Below are 13,897 nucleotides of genomic sequence, written 5' to 3' on the forward strand. Positions count from 1 at the left end.
AGTCCTTGAGGGCCAGACTTTCAAAAGAGCTCAGCATCCAGTGTAATGACCTTTTTTCAAAATCTGGCCACTTATTGTGGTGCCTAACTGAGCACAGCTATTTTGAAAATCTAGCCTTTAGATGACAACACACACACACACACACACAAAAACATGCATGAGGACATAAACTGATTTTACCTCTAGATTACAGTATGGGGGGAGTCACAAAATAATAATAATTATACCCTCCCCCAACACATACATACTTAAAATAACTTACTAAGTAATCTGAAAAAAAAAAAACACTTCCAAAGGGCAAATATAAGTAACAAAACAATGGAAGCAACATATCCGTGTAGGAGCAAATAAGTAAAGGATGCTGTCCTCATCTAAAAAGTTATAAAATAATAACCAGAAGAAAACCGGTGGGAGATATGCCAGTGACAAATATTATAAATGTGTAATGCAAAACTTGAATAACCACACTTTCAGCCACTCTGGTCACATTCTCTGATTTGCAGAAATTCATGCCATTTTTTTCCTCAGGGGGGAAAAAAAAGATGATAGTTCCCTAAAATATTGAAATCCATTTGAAACCACTTTATAGGGAACTAGATGGCACATTGGATTGGTAACAAAAAGCAGAATTTTTCACTGCAGGATGCTGGCACAAACTAAGCATCAGAGATTACCAAAAGTTCAGTGGCCTGTGAACTGGATAGGCAGATGTCCAAATACAAAAAAACACCACCACTGTTTGCATCTTTGCTGACAGACTCAGCCTACAGGCCTAACACTGAATGGGCCATTGAGAATGAACTCCCCTCTTTATCTAGAGGAGGTTTCTCTTGTCAGATTTGAGGCACACTGACAAGTCTGTATGCGGAAGCTTCTTGCAGTGTGTTGCACCTGTAGTGTGGATACACAAATGACTTCAATTTTTCAGGGTCTATCAGTCTGATACCACTAATGAGTATTACATTCACATGATATTTTAACCCCCCTATTGATACATAAGATACGTTTGCAGATTTTTCATGTCAGACTGAAAAAATTTCAGAAGCCTATTATTAATTATATTTTTATTATTCAAAGTTTGTGGGATAAATATTGGAGACTGTGATGAAGTAGCAGAAAAGGCATAGACAGGGGCTAGATAAGTATACTATCAAATTTTAGGACTGTCCATAATACTTCTTCCCCCCCTATTTCTAGTTGTGGCTATAACCAATTGGTTTATTTAATTTGCACAAAACTTCTGTTTTTAACAAGGGGAACAGCAAAGTTCAAGCTGTGGTTTTATTTTTATAGTGTAATGATTATGTTCTGTCGTTAACATTGAAAAACAGTTTAACCAATAAGAAAGCCAATATGTAGGAACAGAAAAATGTTTATTCAGTCTAACATCAATTTGTCTCAAATTATTAATTATTTTAAGTTTCTGACATTAACAGGTGTTAATATTTTATGAGAAGTGCATTGGCTACATAAGAGTAATTTACACTTCTAAAAATCCACCATACAATCTGGCAAGTAAATGAGATGACAAATTAATTATTTAGCAAATCCCGGCAGGAAAACCACAAAGGGTCTTTATTTTATTTATTTTACAATGAGGCAAGTCGAAGCTGAAAGAGAGCCTGCCTACATGAGATTGAAGTGTCTGCCCCCAGTAAATAATTACACTGAAAGAACTCTCCATCTTGGAGAAGGGGGCGGGGGAGGGAACATTATCCCTGATATATGCCAGGAAGGAGAATTAAAGCATATATGTGTCTTGCCAGACATTCAGGGAGGAATTTTAGGGCCTTGATCTTCCATTCCGTGTGTATCCAAAGCGCCCTTGATTTTAATAGTAGCGTTTTGGTGCATAAGGAACGCAGGATAGGGCCCCTGGGTAGGCTGCGCTATAGAAATGAATCCCTGTAATTATCGACATTCCAGCACTGGCCCTCACACACACACACACACACCGTGTGAATGTAAAATACGGTAATCGGATTGCTGCGCTGCGAGATCGTAACATCCACCAGTATCATCACAAACGTGCCGCTGCCTGGCTAAACTAGGATGCTGATTTTCCTGCAGCTGTTTCCACGGAGACATGCCCCAGAAAGCCCCAAAGGAAGGTGTTTGGGGGCGCGGGGAAGAAATCGGACTGTAAGCCCCCAAGGGCTGCGTGGATGGGGGGACTGTTAGATAGAGCGGCTCTTTATCCCCCTCTCCCTTTTGAAGACCACGATTAAGAGCAGGGCTTAGCCACGAGGCAGGAGAGGACTAGATGGAGGGAGGGGTGGGGCTGGGGTCCCTGCTGCTGGGCCGCGGAAATCACCCTGCTGCCTCCCCGCCTGGCTGGAAGTAGCATCCTCCCAATCCCAGCCCGGGAGGATGCCGCAGCTCTCGCAGCCCGCGCCGCGCCTGGCCCCACTCACCCAGCACCACGGCGCAGACCGTGCTGAGCAGCAGCCAGTTGTTCCTCAGGAAGCGCTGGCAGTCGCAGCCTTTCCGGCCTTTCCTCGCCATCGCGGCGGCGGCAGCTCTCCGGCGGCTCGGGCTGAGCTGAGCTGCGGCGGGGTGTGAGCGCTGAGCGGAGCGCTGCTGCTGCGCTGGGAGCTCGGCGCCTGCTGCTGTTGCTGCCGCTGCCGCTGCCGCTGCCGCCGCTCCGCCCGTGTGGCTGCTGATGCGCTCTGCGGCTCCCCGGCGGGGGAGGAGGGAGCGTGGGGCGGAGGCAGGAGGCAGACACACCTGGCCGCGCCACAGCCCCGCGCGCCCGCCTGGCCAGCCCTGCCACGCGCCCTCTGGCTCAGCTGCCTCGCACGTCGGGGGTCGCTCTAGCACCGACACAGCCTGCGCCTCTCCGAGCTCCTGGCAAAGGAGGACCAGTGTCATTCTCCCCAGGGACCAGCCGGGCCAACTTGGGGGCCTGCCCAAGGTCACACAGCCCAAGCGCACACCGGCGACAGCCCCTCCGCCTCCAGACCCGCCACCCGCTGTAAGTTATACAGACTGGCAGGAGAAGCTGGGGGCACGCAGTGAAGTTGCCTTTGGTGCCCCCCCCCTCCTCCTGCGCTCACAAATCTCTCCACTTTTCTTCGAGACCGTCACAAACCCCTTCCGCCACTGGCCTTTACACCTGCATTGGCTTTCTTGGGAAGAAAAATAGGGACATGTCTTAAAGGCCATTTCAGTGAGCTGGACTAGGGGAAAATAGTAAACATTTTCCTAAAGCTGGCTAGTCCTGTCCAAGGGTATGTCTGCACTGCCATTAGACACATGTGCTGGCCTTTGCCAGCTGACTGCTGACGCCAGCTCTTGGCACTCGGCTAAGGGGCTGTTTAATTGCCCTGTAGACGTTCAGGAGCCTGGACTTTAGGATCCTGGGACGGTCCCAGAGGTCAGACTCCAGCTCAAGCCCTAACTCTACTCTGCAATTAAAGCATGTGCCAGCCATGGGTGTCTAATTGCAGTGTAGATATAACCCAAGAGTTTGACTCAGCCTAGTGACACACAGTGATTACACAAGTGTTCGCTGTAGACCACTTCTGGTGACCAAGTGGTCAACCCAATGTAGTACTACTACATACGTCCATAGGTAAGAACCAGTTACACCAGGAGTGACAGTAAAGGAAAACCCACACCCACAGTAAAGGAAAACCCCCGCCCACTCAAAGACTGCTCATATTTACTCTATATACTGCAGTCCATTACCAATGGCAAGCTTAGCTCTAGCAACTCCTGCCTGCAGTTGTCTGCAGTGGAGGCACTGGAGGAGCGTGAGGCAGAGTTATTGTGTATACTAGACATGCAAAATATAATCAGTCTTTGAGTGGGTGGGGGTTTTCCTTTACAGTGGGTGCGGGTTTTCCTTTACCTTCATTCCTGGTGTCACTGGTTCTTACCTCTGGAATGCTTCATTGAGTAAGGAAACTTTCCAATTATGGTGAAATACTCTGCTTCATCATTTGTGTCAGAAAAAGTTGGGGGAAGAGAAGGGAAAAGAAAGAGCCATAGGACTTTCTACTGGGGTTTTATGCTAGTAAGTTTAAAAATTAGAAGTCTGAAGAAACATTATCCACTTTCTCATGTGATATGTTGACACTGTAATAGAAAAAAGGGCAAACATTCTATGTTGTAAGCATGATTATTGCATGTACAAATATGATCCCATGCCTAGTGGGACTATGGGAAGGCTTCCTCTAATATATATTTGTAAATATATTGGTTCTGGCTTGGTTTTCCAATTTTGTTTAAGTCAGTTGGCAAGTATAAGAAAGACAGTGGCTGCTACCATCAAGCCAAATCTTCTAACGAATCAACTGTAGTGGTGCAGAATGTGAGGTGGCAAATTACTACTATTCTTGTTATTTGCTTAAATTAAATATTGTAACTTACAAACTTTTCCAGTATAAATTTTGGATGATTTGCTATTCCCAGGCAGAACAGATTAATGATTATGTGGGAAAACTAGTTGGAAGGTAGAAAACTTAGGTTTTTTGGGGGGGAAATCTATTTTATCATCTATTTAATTTAGATGGAAATTTCCCAACTAACTTTATTGCAGGTTCATCATTCAAAAGGAAACAGATAAATAAGTATCATGTTAGATTAATTAAAAATAAAAAAGGTTATAGACAATTTAAAATGAAAGCTGGCAGAATACTTGTATTATAAAAAAGAAAGCAGCCGCAAAACAAATACAATTTGGAACAAAGAAATACTTAAGTAAAGGATGAAGACACTAATTTATAGTTTTTGCTATAGGCATGTACTGTATAGTGTGATTTGGCATCAAAGAAAAGACTGAGGGAAGGTCTACATTACTGCTTAAGTCAATCTAATTTATGTCACTCAAGGGTGTGAAATAGCCTTTCCCCCCAAGCGACGCAAGTTTTGTGCTATTGACACTGAGGATCTAGCACACACACAGGCAGGGCCACACCCAGCTGCAGAAAGACACAGACACTGAGATCAGCTCTGGGAAGGCTTAGCTTAAGGAACTTGCTCCAGCACTTAGATGCCCACCTCCCTTGGAGTGCAGACCCAAAATTGTATTGCATTGTATAGAAAGATCTGCACAGCGCAAGCTCATAAAAATTCACCCTCTCCCTCAGTGTGACGAGGACTGGAGGAGTGAACTTGGGGCGGTGAGTGTCTCGTCTCCCATCCACCCTCCTTCTTGCCAGGGGTAAAACAGGGACCTTGCTTCCCACCAAGCTTAAACCCCTCTGCCTGTGATTTATTCCTAATAAATTGTTCAAATTTATCTGCAAAAGTTGCAAGTTCTTCGACCGTCTCTACCTTTTTATCCCATAAACACTGTTTTACATCTTCATTAGAAATATTCAGTAACTGTTCCTAGCAATCAAATTACGCATTGCTTCAAAGCTTGTAATACCTTTTCCCACTTATCCAGTAGATCTCTCAGTTGGTACACATAAGCCACATTACTTAATCCATCCCCTCTCTTAAGGCTTCTAAATTTTACTCCATAAATCTCAGGTGTAATCTGAAACTGTTTTAAAACCAATTCCTTAAATTTACCATAATTGGAAGCATCACCAATTGGCATCTTATTGAATATGTCCAGAGCTCTCCCAGTCAACTTTGCAACCAAAGTGGTCATCTGTTGATCCTCAGGAATTGCATGGAGCATATACAGCCTCTCAAAGGTGATGAAATATTCAGCAATGTCCCCAGACTCATTGTACTGTTTTCACTCATCTTGCTGATTTTCTGTCTCTACTTCCCTTACCCGAAATAATCAAACAGAAAATAACAAACCAGCAACCACTTTGTCTGTTCTCTAGCCAACATGCTTAAAACTCACTTAAAATCAGCACCAGTGTTTCAGGGCAATAAGCGGTGCACACTATCACAGAATCATAGAATATCAGGGTTGGAAGGGACCTCAGGAGGTCATCTAGTCCAACCCCCTGCTAAAGCAGGACCAATCCCCAACTAAATCATCCCAGCCAGGGCTTTGTAAAGCCTGACCTTAAAAGCCACTAGGGAAGGAGATTCCACCACCTCCCTAGGTAACCCATTCCAGTGCTTCACCACTCTCCTAGTGAAAAAGTTCTTCCTACTATCCAACCTAAACCTCCCCCACTGCAACTTGAGACCATTACTCCTTGTTCTATCATCTGGTACCACTGAGAACAGTCTAGATCCATCCTCTTTGGAACCCCCTTTCAGGTAGTTGAAAGCAGGTATCAAATGTCCCCTCATTCTTCTCTTTTGCAGACTAAATAATTCCAGTTCCCTCAGCCTCTCCTCATAAATCATGTGCTCCAGTCCCCTAATCATTTTTGTTGCCCTCCGCTGGACTCTTTCCAATTTTTCCACATCCTTCTTGTAGTGTGGGGCCTAAAACTGGACACAGTACTCCAGATGAGCCCTCATCAATGCCTAATAGAGGAAATGATCACGTCCCTCGATCTGCTGGCAAAGCCCCTACTTATAGAGCCCAAAATGCCGCTAGCCTTCCTGGAAATGAGGGCACACTGTTGACTCATATCCAGCTTCTTGTCCACTGTAACCCCTAGGTCCTTTTCTGCAGAACTGCTGCCTAGCCACTCGTTCCCTAGTCTGTATCAGTGCATGGGATTCTTCCTTCCTAAGTGCAGGACTCTGCGCTTGTCCTTGTTGAACCTCATCAGATTTCTTTTGGCCCAATCCTCTAATTTGTCTAGGTCCCTCTGTATCCTATCCCTATGCTCCAGAGTATCTTCACTCCTCCTAGGTTAGTGTCATCTGCAAACTTGCTGAAGGTGCAATCCACGCCATCCTCCAGATCATTAATGAAGATATTGAACAAAACTGTCCCCAGGACCAACCCTTGGGGCACTCCGCTTGATACCAGCTGCCAACTAGACATGGAGCCATTGATCACTACCCGTTGAGCCCAATGATCTAGCCAGCTTTCTATCCACCTTATAGTTAATTCATCCAGCCCATACTTCTTTAACTTGCTGGCAAGAATACTTTGGGAAACTGTATCAAGAGCTTTGCTAAAGTCAAGAAATAACATGTCCACTGCTTTCCCATCATCCACAGAACCAGTTATCTTATCATAGAAGGCAATTAGGTTAGTCAGGCATGACTTATCCTTGGTGAATCCATGCTGATTGTTCCTGATCACTTTCCTCTTGTTTGTTTGTGAAGACAGAGGCGAAAAAAGCATTGCGTACATTAGCTTTTTCCACATCCTCTGTCACTAGGTTGCCTCCCTCATTCAATAAGGGGCCCACACTTTCCCTGACCTTCTTTTTGGGTCCTGCTCGACTATGCCACTGTGACAGGTTGGACCCCTGTTCTGGGATGCCACCTGTTGTTCTGAGGTTTCACTGAGCCCCTTCTGTTCCACCAGCCTGGGCCCCCTTTACTCTGTCTTGCTGAGCCAGGTTCTTAAGTCTCTTCTAGCACACACACAGGCAGGGCCATATCCAGCTGCAGAAAGACACAGACACTGAGATCAACTCTGGGAAGACTCAGTTTAAGGGACATGCCCCAGCACTTAGGTGCCCACCTCCCTTGGAGTGCAGACCCAAAGGTATATTGTCTTGCGCTGTATAGAAAGATCTGCACAGCGCAAGCTCATAAAAATTTGCCTTCTCCCTCAGTGTGAAGAGAGATATGTACAACTTCTTGTCCCCCCCACATTAGAAATTGCACAAACTGGGTTTAATAATAAACAAAACAAATTTATTAACTATAAAAGGCAGATTTTAAGTTATTATAAGGGATATTCAAGCAGAACAAAGCAGATTACTGAGCAAATAAAACAAAACACGCACACTAAGCTTAAGGTCTTGAAGAGACTGGTTTCAAGAAGTAATTTCTCACCCTAAATGTTATTTTAGGCAAATTGCAGAGTTTCTGTAGCTTAGAGTTCCAGTTATTTGTTCTTACAGACTGGACCTCCTGTCTCAGTCTGGACTCACCCCTGCCTTTCCCCCAGGTTGATTCCTTTGTCCCTTCAGGTACTTTCAGCAGCCCTTCTTCTTGGGTAGGCAATGGAGGAGAGTCCAGATTAAAAGGCAGGAAACCGTTGTTTGATCCCCATCACCCTACCGAGGAAAAGGACCAGCAGTGTCCAAGGTGGCACACTGTATTAGGTGCTCTTATCACCTGACCTGGTAGTGTCACAGCAACGTCCCAGGACGCCTATCAGGAAGGAGAGAGATTAGTATCTGCACTGTCTTATTGTTTCTTCCTAATGACCCATCAAGGCTGTGATGGCCAGTTGTCTGGTGGGTGTCTCCCAAATACACACACAGTTGTAATTGTTACATAGTCAATATTTTTAACTTTATATACAAAAATGACATGCATATAAATTAGATAATCACATTCAATAAATCATAACCTTTCCAATACCTTACAAGAGCCATCTTGCATAAAATATATCTTAGTTAGGCCATAGTCATATCAGAACCATATTTCTATGAAGAATATGGGGTGTAACGTCACAGTCTCCTCTGTGTATGAGTATCTTTCTTGGGTTTTGGCCCACGAAAGCTTATGCCCAAATAAATTTGTTAGTCTCTAAAGTACCACAAGGACTCCTCATTGTTTTTTCTTAAAAACAACGTCCTGTCTGCTTCTTTGTGTGGACATTAAAGATTTCATAGCACTTTTTTGGGTGTAAGAAATAGGGATTTACCCCAGTGCGCTTGGCCTTAGTACTGGGCAGTGTGCTGATTGGCTATTCTTTGCCACTTGGGAAGCAGATGCATACCAGAAGTGCTGTACAGCTTTATAATTATCTAAATCATTATGCTATACAACGTGTGAATGCTTTGGGATCTTTCAGAAAGAAATGTGCCATATAAACATAAAATATTCTTCACTATTTTACTTTCTGGTGAGATGTCAAATATTCCTATTTGATCATACTGAATAGATCCATGTACCTCTTATTTACTATTGTAGGACACTGCTTCTGCTCCATTCTGCTAGTTTTCTGTTCCTACCAAGATTTAATCAAGCCAGGATAGACCCATGCTACCCTAAAACATTAGATATTTTGCCTGCTTCATCAAATGTACTTCAGTGGTCATGAATTTAAGAACACAATGTGGATAACTTGTTGCATCCATACAAAATTAAGGAATCATTTAAAAAGAGACTTATGCAGGTGAAATAGAGATGTTTTAAACTTTCTAATGAATAGGCTTTTAAAAATTGATCTTGTTATTATAGAATGACAGAGATTGGCTCTGTAGTTAGGGTAGTTAAGCATTGGAATAAATTGCCTGGGGAGATTGTCTAACCTGCTCTCAAAAATCTCCAATGACGGAGATTCCACAAACACCTGTTGGGGATCATCTAGATAATACCTAGCCCTGCCATAAGTGCAGGGGACTGGACTAGATGACCTCTCAAGGTCCCTTCCAGTCCTACAGTTCTATGATTCTCTGATCTTGGATGTAGATTCAACTTGGCAGTTTCTGTATGGGGAGCTAGAAAAGAATCTGTAATAAAAGTATCCCAATAAAATGGAAAAGAATTACAGGCTCATAGATCACTCCTGAGATACTGAAGTTATTTGAAAAATGAGCACAGTTATGGAAAATGACCAACCCCCGCAAATAATTTGGGTGGTTATCAACCATATAGCTAGTGTACCCAGTGATCACACTTGCTAAGCAAAAGAAAAGGCTGTATGTTATTTAAACAAGACACTTTGAATTTTGTGTGACATTAAGACATTCTGGAATAACTATTAAATGTTGTGTGGAAGACTTTGATAAAATTTTCAGTATGTTTAATATAGAGAGACTATAGGGAAATTGTAGACCTCTTTAATAGTTATTTCATTCAAGCCTGTCTTTTGGGGAAAATGTTCACACCTATGAAGATCTCCAGATGTACCAGATTGTGACTAGGTTTGAGGAGCAATCCAGACCAGTGAAGGGTTGTGTCACCACTTGCCCTGCAACCCTGGGTGACTTACAGTGCTTTGCTGCTGTAGCTCCCAGCCTGGGATGCTTGCAACTAGCCTACTAGCATGCATGTCACACACTGAAGTGTCTGTGTGCTAGACAACCCTGGTTCAGCAGCTCTGAGCTCCGCAGCCTGTCTACAGTCCCACAGTCCCACTCTGGCTTCCACCACTCTTGGTTACAACCAGCAAGGTGACCCCCACACACTCCCACTCCTGAATTTCCCCCAAACCGTGTGCTCTAGAATGTTCAGCCATCTCCTGGACAGTTCAGAGAAATAATGTTAGTTTTTTTCCTTGAATGACACAGAACACATCACAGCTTATTAACTTAACTGCGGTAAATACACTCTTCCCTTCAAACACAACATTGAAATAAAGTAAAAATAAAATAAAGTAAAAAATAAAACAAATGGCCCGTGCCGCTTCCCGCAGTTCCCATTGGCCGAGAACGGTGAACTGCAGCCACTGGGAGCTGTGGGCAGCTGTGCAAATGTAAACAAACTGTCTGGTGGCCCACCAGCAGATTATCCTGATGGGCCACTTGCGGCCCGCAGGCTGCAGGTTGCCCACCACTGCTGTAAACCCTGTATATGATGGAAACCATTTCAAGCCAGGGGGTGTGGCAGCCCCCCCAACACGCCTGGTTCCAGCACCTATGCTGGCACCTGGTCTGCTAGCCTCACACCCTGCTTAATCTCACTGGAGACAGGTAGATAGCTGCCTTATGTCCTACCTGGCAGGATATCTGTTTCTCCCCATTTGGCCACAGATTTTCAAGCATAATATAACTAAGTATCCATATTTCCTCATATATAATACATATGGATATATTATATTATATTATATTAATCACCATTGTGTCCTTAGCTTACAGAAAAGACCTCACTCTAAACACTTTCCTAATACAATAATATTGTATAAATTGACTCAATTGCTTATCAGTTGAGGTTCAGAGCCCCTATCTTTATAGACCAGTAAACCCCTCAAACTAAAGTTTATTCAAGCTGTGAGGAAGGTGACATGGAGTCTGGTGGTAAAGAAAGCTCCGTGCACTTTCTTCCCCCATATATTAGCTTAATAGCTTTGTTTACCTAATTTGTAAAGGGACCTTCATTGTCTTTGCCTGAAGATTGGGCGGGTCAGAGAATCAAATAGCCTTTTCTTTGTGTAAGGCAGATCTGTTTACCAACTACTCGGACATGCCTGTTTAAACACACTTTAGTTATAATTCTCCCATATATCCATAAATCTTAAAACCCACCACATACATATATCACGAAAGAATATTAATGATCAGTGAGTTAATTTCCAAATGATACCTTACATTCAAATGATACGTTGTATTTTGTACAAAGATTATTATGATAGTGCATAGGGTATGAACACGGGGGTGCTTAGTGTCACACACACAAAAACAAATCAGATCATGTCAATGTGCCATTACTTTTTTGTTTATGCTCATGAAAAAATGGACAAATTGGAGAGGGTCCAGAGGACAGTAACAAAAATATGTGGCTTAGTAAACAGGACTTATGAGGAAATGTGGAAAGAATTGGGCTAGTTTAGTCTAAATAAGAGAAGGCTGAGGGCGGGGGTGGGGAGGGGGAGCGGGAACATAATGAATCTTCAAACATGTAAAAAGTTGTTACAAAGAGGAAGGAGATCAATTGTTCTCCATATCAAGCAAGGACAAAAGTAATTGATTTAGTTTGTAGCAAGGAAGATTTAGGTAGGATATTAGGAAAAAGTTTTCTAACTATAAAGGTAGTTAAACACTGAAACAGGTTACCTAGGGAGGTTTTGAAATCCCCCTCACTGGATGTTTTAAAGAACAGGTTAGACAAACACCTTTCAGGGATGACCTTAATCCTGCCTCAGCATGGGGGTGGACTAGAACAACTTTTCTCAATGGCCGGTCCGTGGACCAGCGCCGGTCCCTGAGATTTCCATGACACAGTTTAGGAAGGCAACAAGCTGGTCCCTGGTATCAAAAATGTTCAGAAACACTGAACTAGATGACCTCTTGAGGTCATTTTCAGCCCTATTTTTCTATAGTTTCTATGAAAGTGCACAGACATGAGTCCTGGTTGTTAGGGTGCTAACATGGGACTCAGGTTCAGCTCCTAGCTCCGACACATACTTCCTGTGTGATCCTGTGCAAGTCACTTATCTTCTCTGAATCTCAGTTCATCATCAGTAAAATGGAGATAATAGTACTTCTTTACCTCACAGGGGGGTTGTGAAGATAAATGCTTTAAGGGTTGTGAGGTGCGCAGGTACTGCAGTGATGGGAGATATATAAGTATCTAAGAGAGATGGCACTGGAGATTTAAATCCTGTACTGAGCCATAGAACAGGTATTGCATGGTGCAACCTTTCCCACCATTGTGCCTCAAAACTGACCTGAAGGCATCATCTTTAGAGGAGAAAGAACAATTGAGTCTTCTTGCCAATTCAGTCCTTGCACTCTCTCTGCCAGGTTTGCCAGTCGTTACCAGCTGTGATTGTTTTTGTGATGGAGACATGTCTACTCAGAACTGGACAGAGACAACCAAAGTCATTTCACATACTGCAAGTCACCAAACCATCATCAGATGGAATGTATTTTAATCATTACTGACCAGGGCTGGATATGAACAGCTGTCTCAGGGCAGTGCTGAATTCAAGGAGAATTCTTCCATTGTGAATATTACATTTATTGAAATACATTGATGCAGCTAGAGCATTTGGAAAAAATTGCCAAAAATTGTTGCTAATATCCTACATGAGCCATTGACAGAATTATTTATTCTGCCTTTTTATTAATGGAAAGTCCATTAAATTGGAAGGTTGCATCAATTATTCTTATCATGAAGCCTGGCAACCTCTAGGAAATTTCAAATTATCAGGTAATTTCACTTCTGCCTAATATAGCTAATCTTCAGAAAACATAATTTAATAAAAAATATGGCATTTGTAAGTACTCAAAACATTTCCAGTTGTCATTGTTTGGCATGAGTCCAGCTTGCTCTTCTCACTAAAGTGACTGATGATATTTTTTGGCTATGGAGCAGGGTAAGAGGAAAGCTGCAATCTTTTGTAGAATTATCTAAAAATGAGCCTGTTAAACACAATCTTTTAGTCTAAAAATTACAGAATTTAGCTTTCATCAAAATAGCCTTGCATTGGCTCTATTCTTATCTTTCCAACAGAAAACAGGCAGTGGAAATAAAAGGTCTGATCCTGGCCCCATTTCAGGAATGCAAGTAAGCATTCCCTGAATTAGGACCCCAATAGATGCTGAGCACCTGCAGCTCTCAGATCCCACCCAATTGGTGTGGACCTGAGCCTCTCATGACATGACCTCAAATTTGACAATCACCATAATTAATGACATAATCAAGTTTAAACCCTCAAGATAACTTTAGTGTCAAATTGCCTATTTTTTTTTTAACAAAAACAACCTTGGGTAGAGTCTACCATTACCTCCAGGGGCAGAGATTACCAAATGCTGATTATTACCTTTTGATGTGCGGGAAAAAGACCCTAAAACTGCAGCTTATCTGCATATCGAGTTCCCATTTAAATCAACGTGAGTTGCATCTGCAGTATCCTTCTATGTATTTAATCTATATTCTCTTTTTTAATTTTATAGGATTGTCTATATATTTTCCTGTTGCTGCTTCTAAATTCACACAGAGATCCTTATTTGATTTTGTGATCCCCTTTTAGGTACTTTTATACTGCAGTAAGATTCCCTGTAACCACCTCTCCTCCAGATTGCATAGCTTCTTCTGCTGTTTTAGCAAAGACCCTCCATACCCTTATCAGATTACTAACCCTTCTCTGTATCTTTTACAGCTGAGTGTGTTCAAAATAGGTTGGCTGATCAGCATGTGTTTCAACATGAATCAAAACAGCAGGATTTGGCCTGCAATCAACAATGAAAGGCTAAATAGTATTTTTATAGAAGTCATGCCAAATTAA

The 13,897-nt window shown here is 42.8% G+C and overlaps 1 protein-coding gene across 1 annotated transcript in view; it reads right to left on the minus strand.

Moving 5' to 3' along the window:
* Positions 1 to 2,733, minus strand: part of SLC1A1 (solute carrier family 1 member 1) — a 76,426-nt gene extending 73,693 nt beyond the window's left edge. The window contains exon 1 of the mRNA XM_005296785.5: positions 2,415 to 2,733. Coding sequence (XP_005296842.2) covers positions 2,415 to 2,505 — 91 coding nt within the window. The 5' untranslated portion in view covers positions 2,506 to 2,733. The remainder of the gene's footprint in view (positions 1 to 2,414) is intronic.
* Positions 2,734 to 13,897: the final 11,164 nt, after the last annotated feature.

This window comes from Chrysemys picta, chromosome 6, assembly GCF_011386835.1.
Source record: "Chrysemys picta bellii isolate R12L10 chromosome 6, ASM1138683v2, whole genome shotgun sequence".
Classification (NCBI taxonomy): domain Eukaryota; kingdom Metazoa; phylum Chordata; order Testudines; family Emydidae; genus Chrysemys; species Chrysemys picta.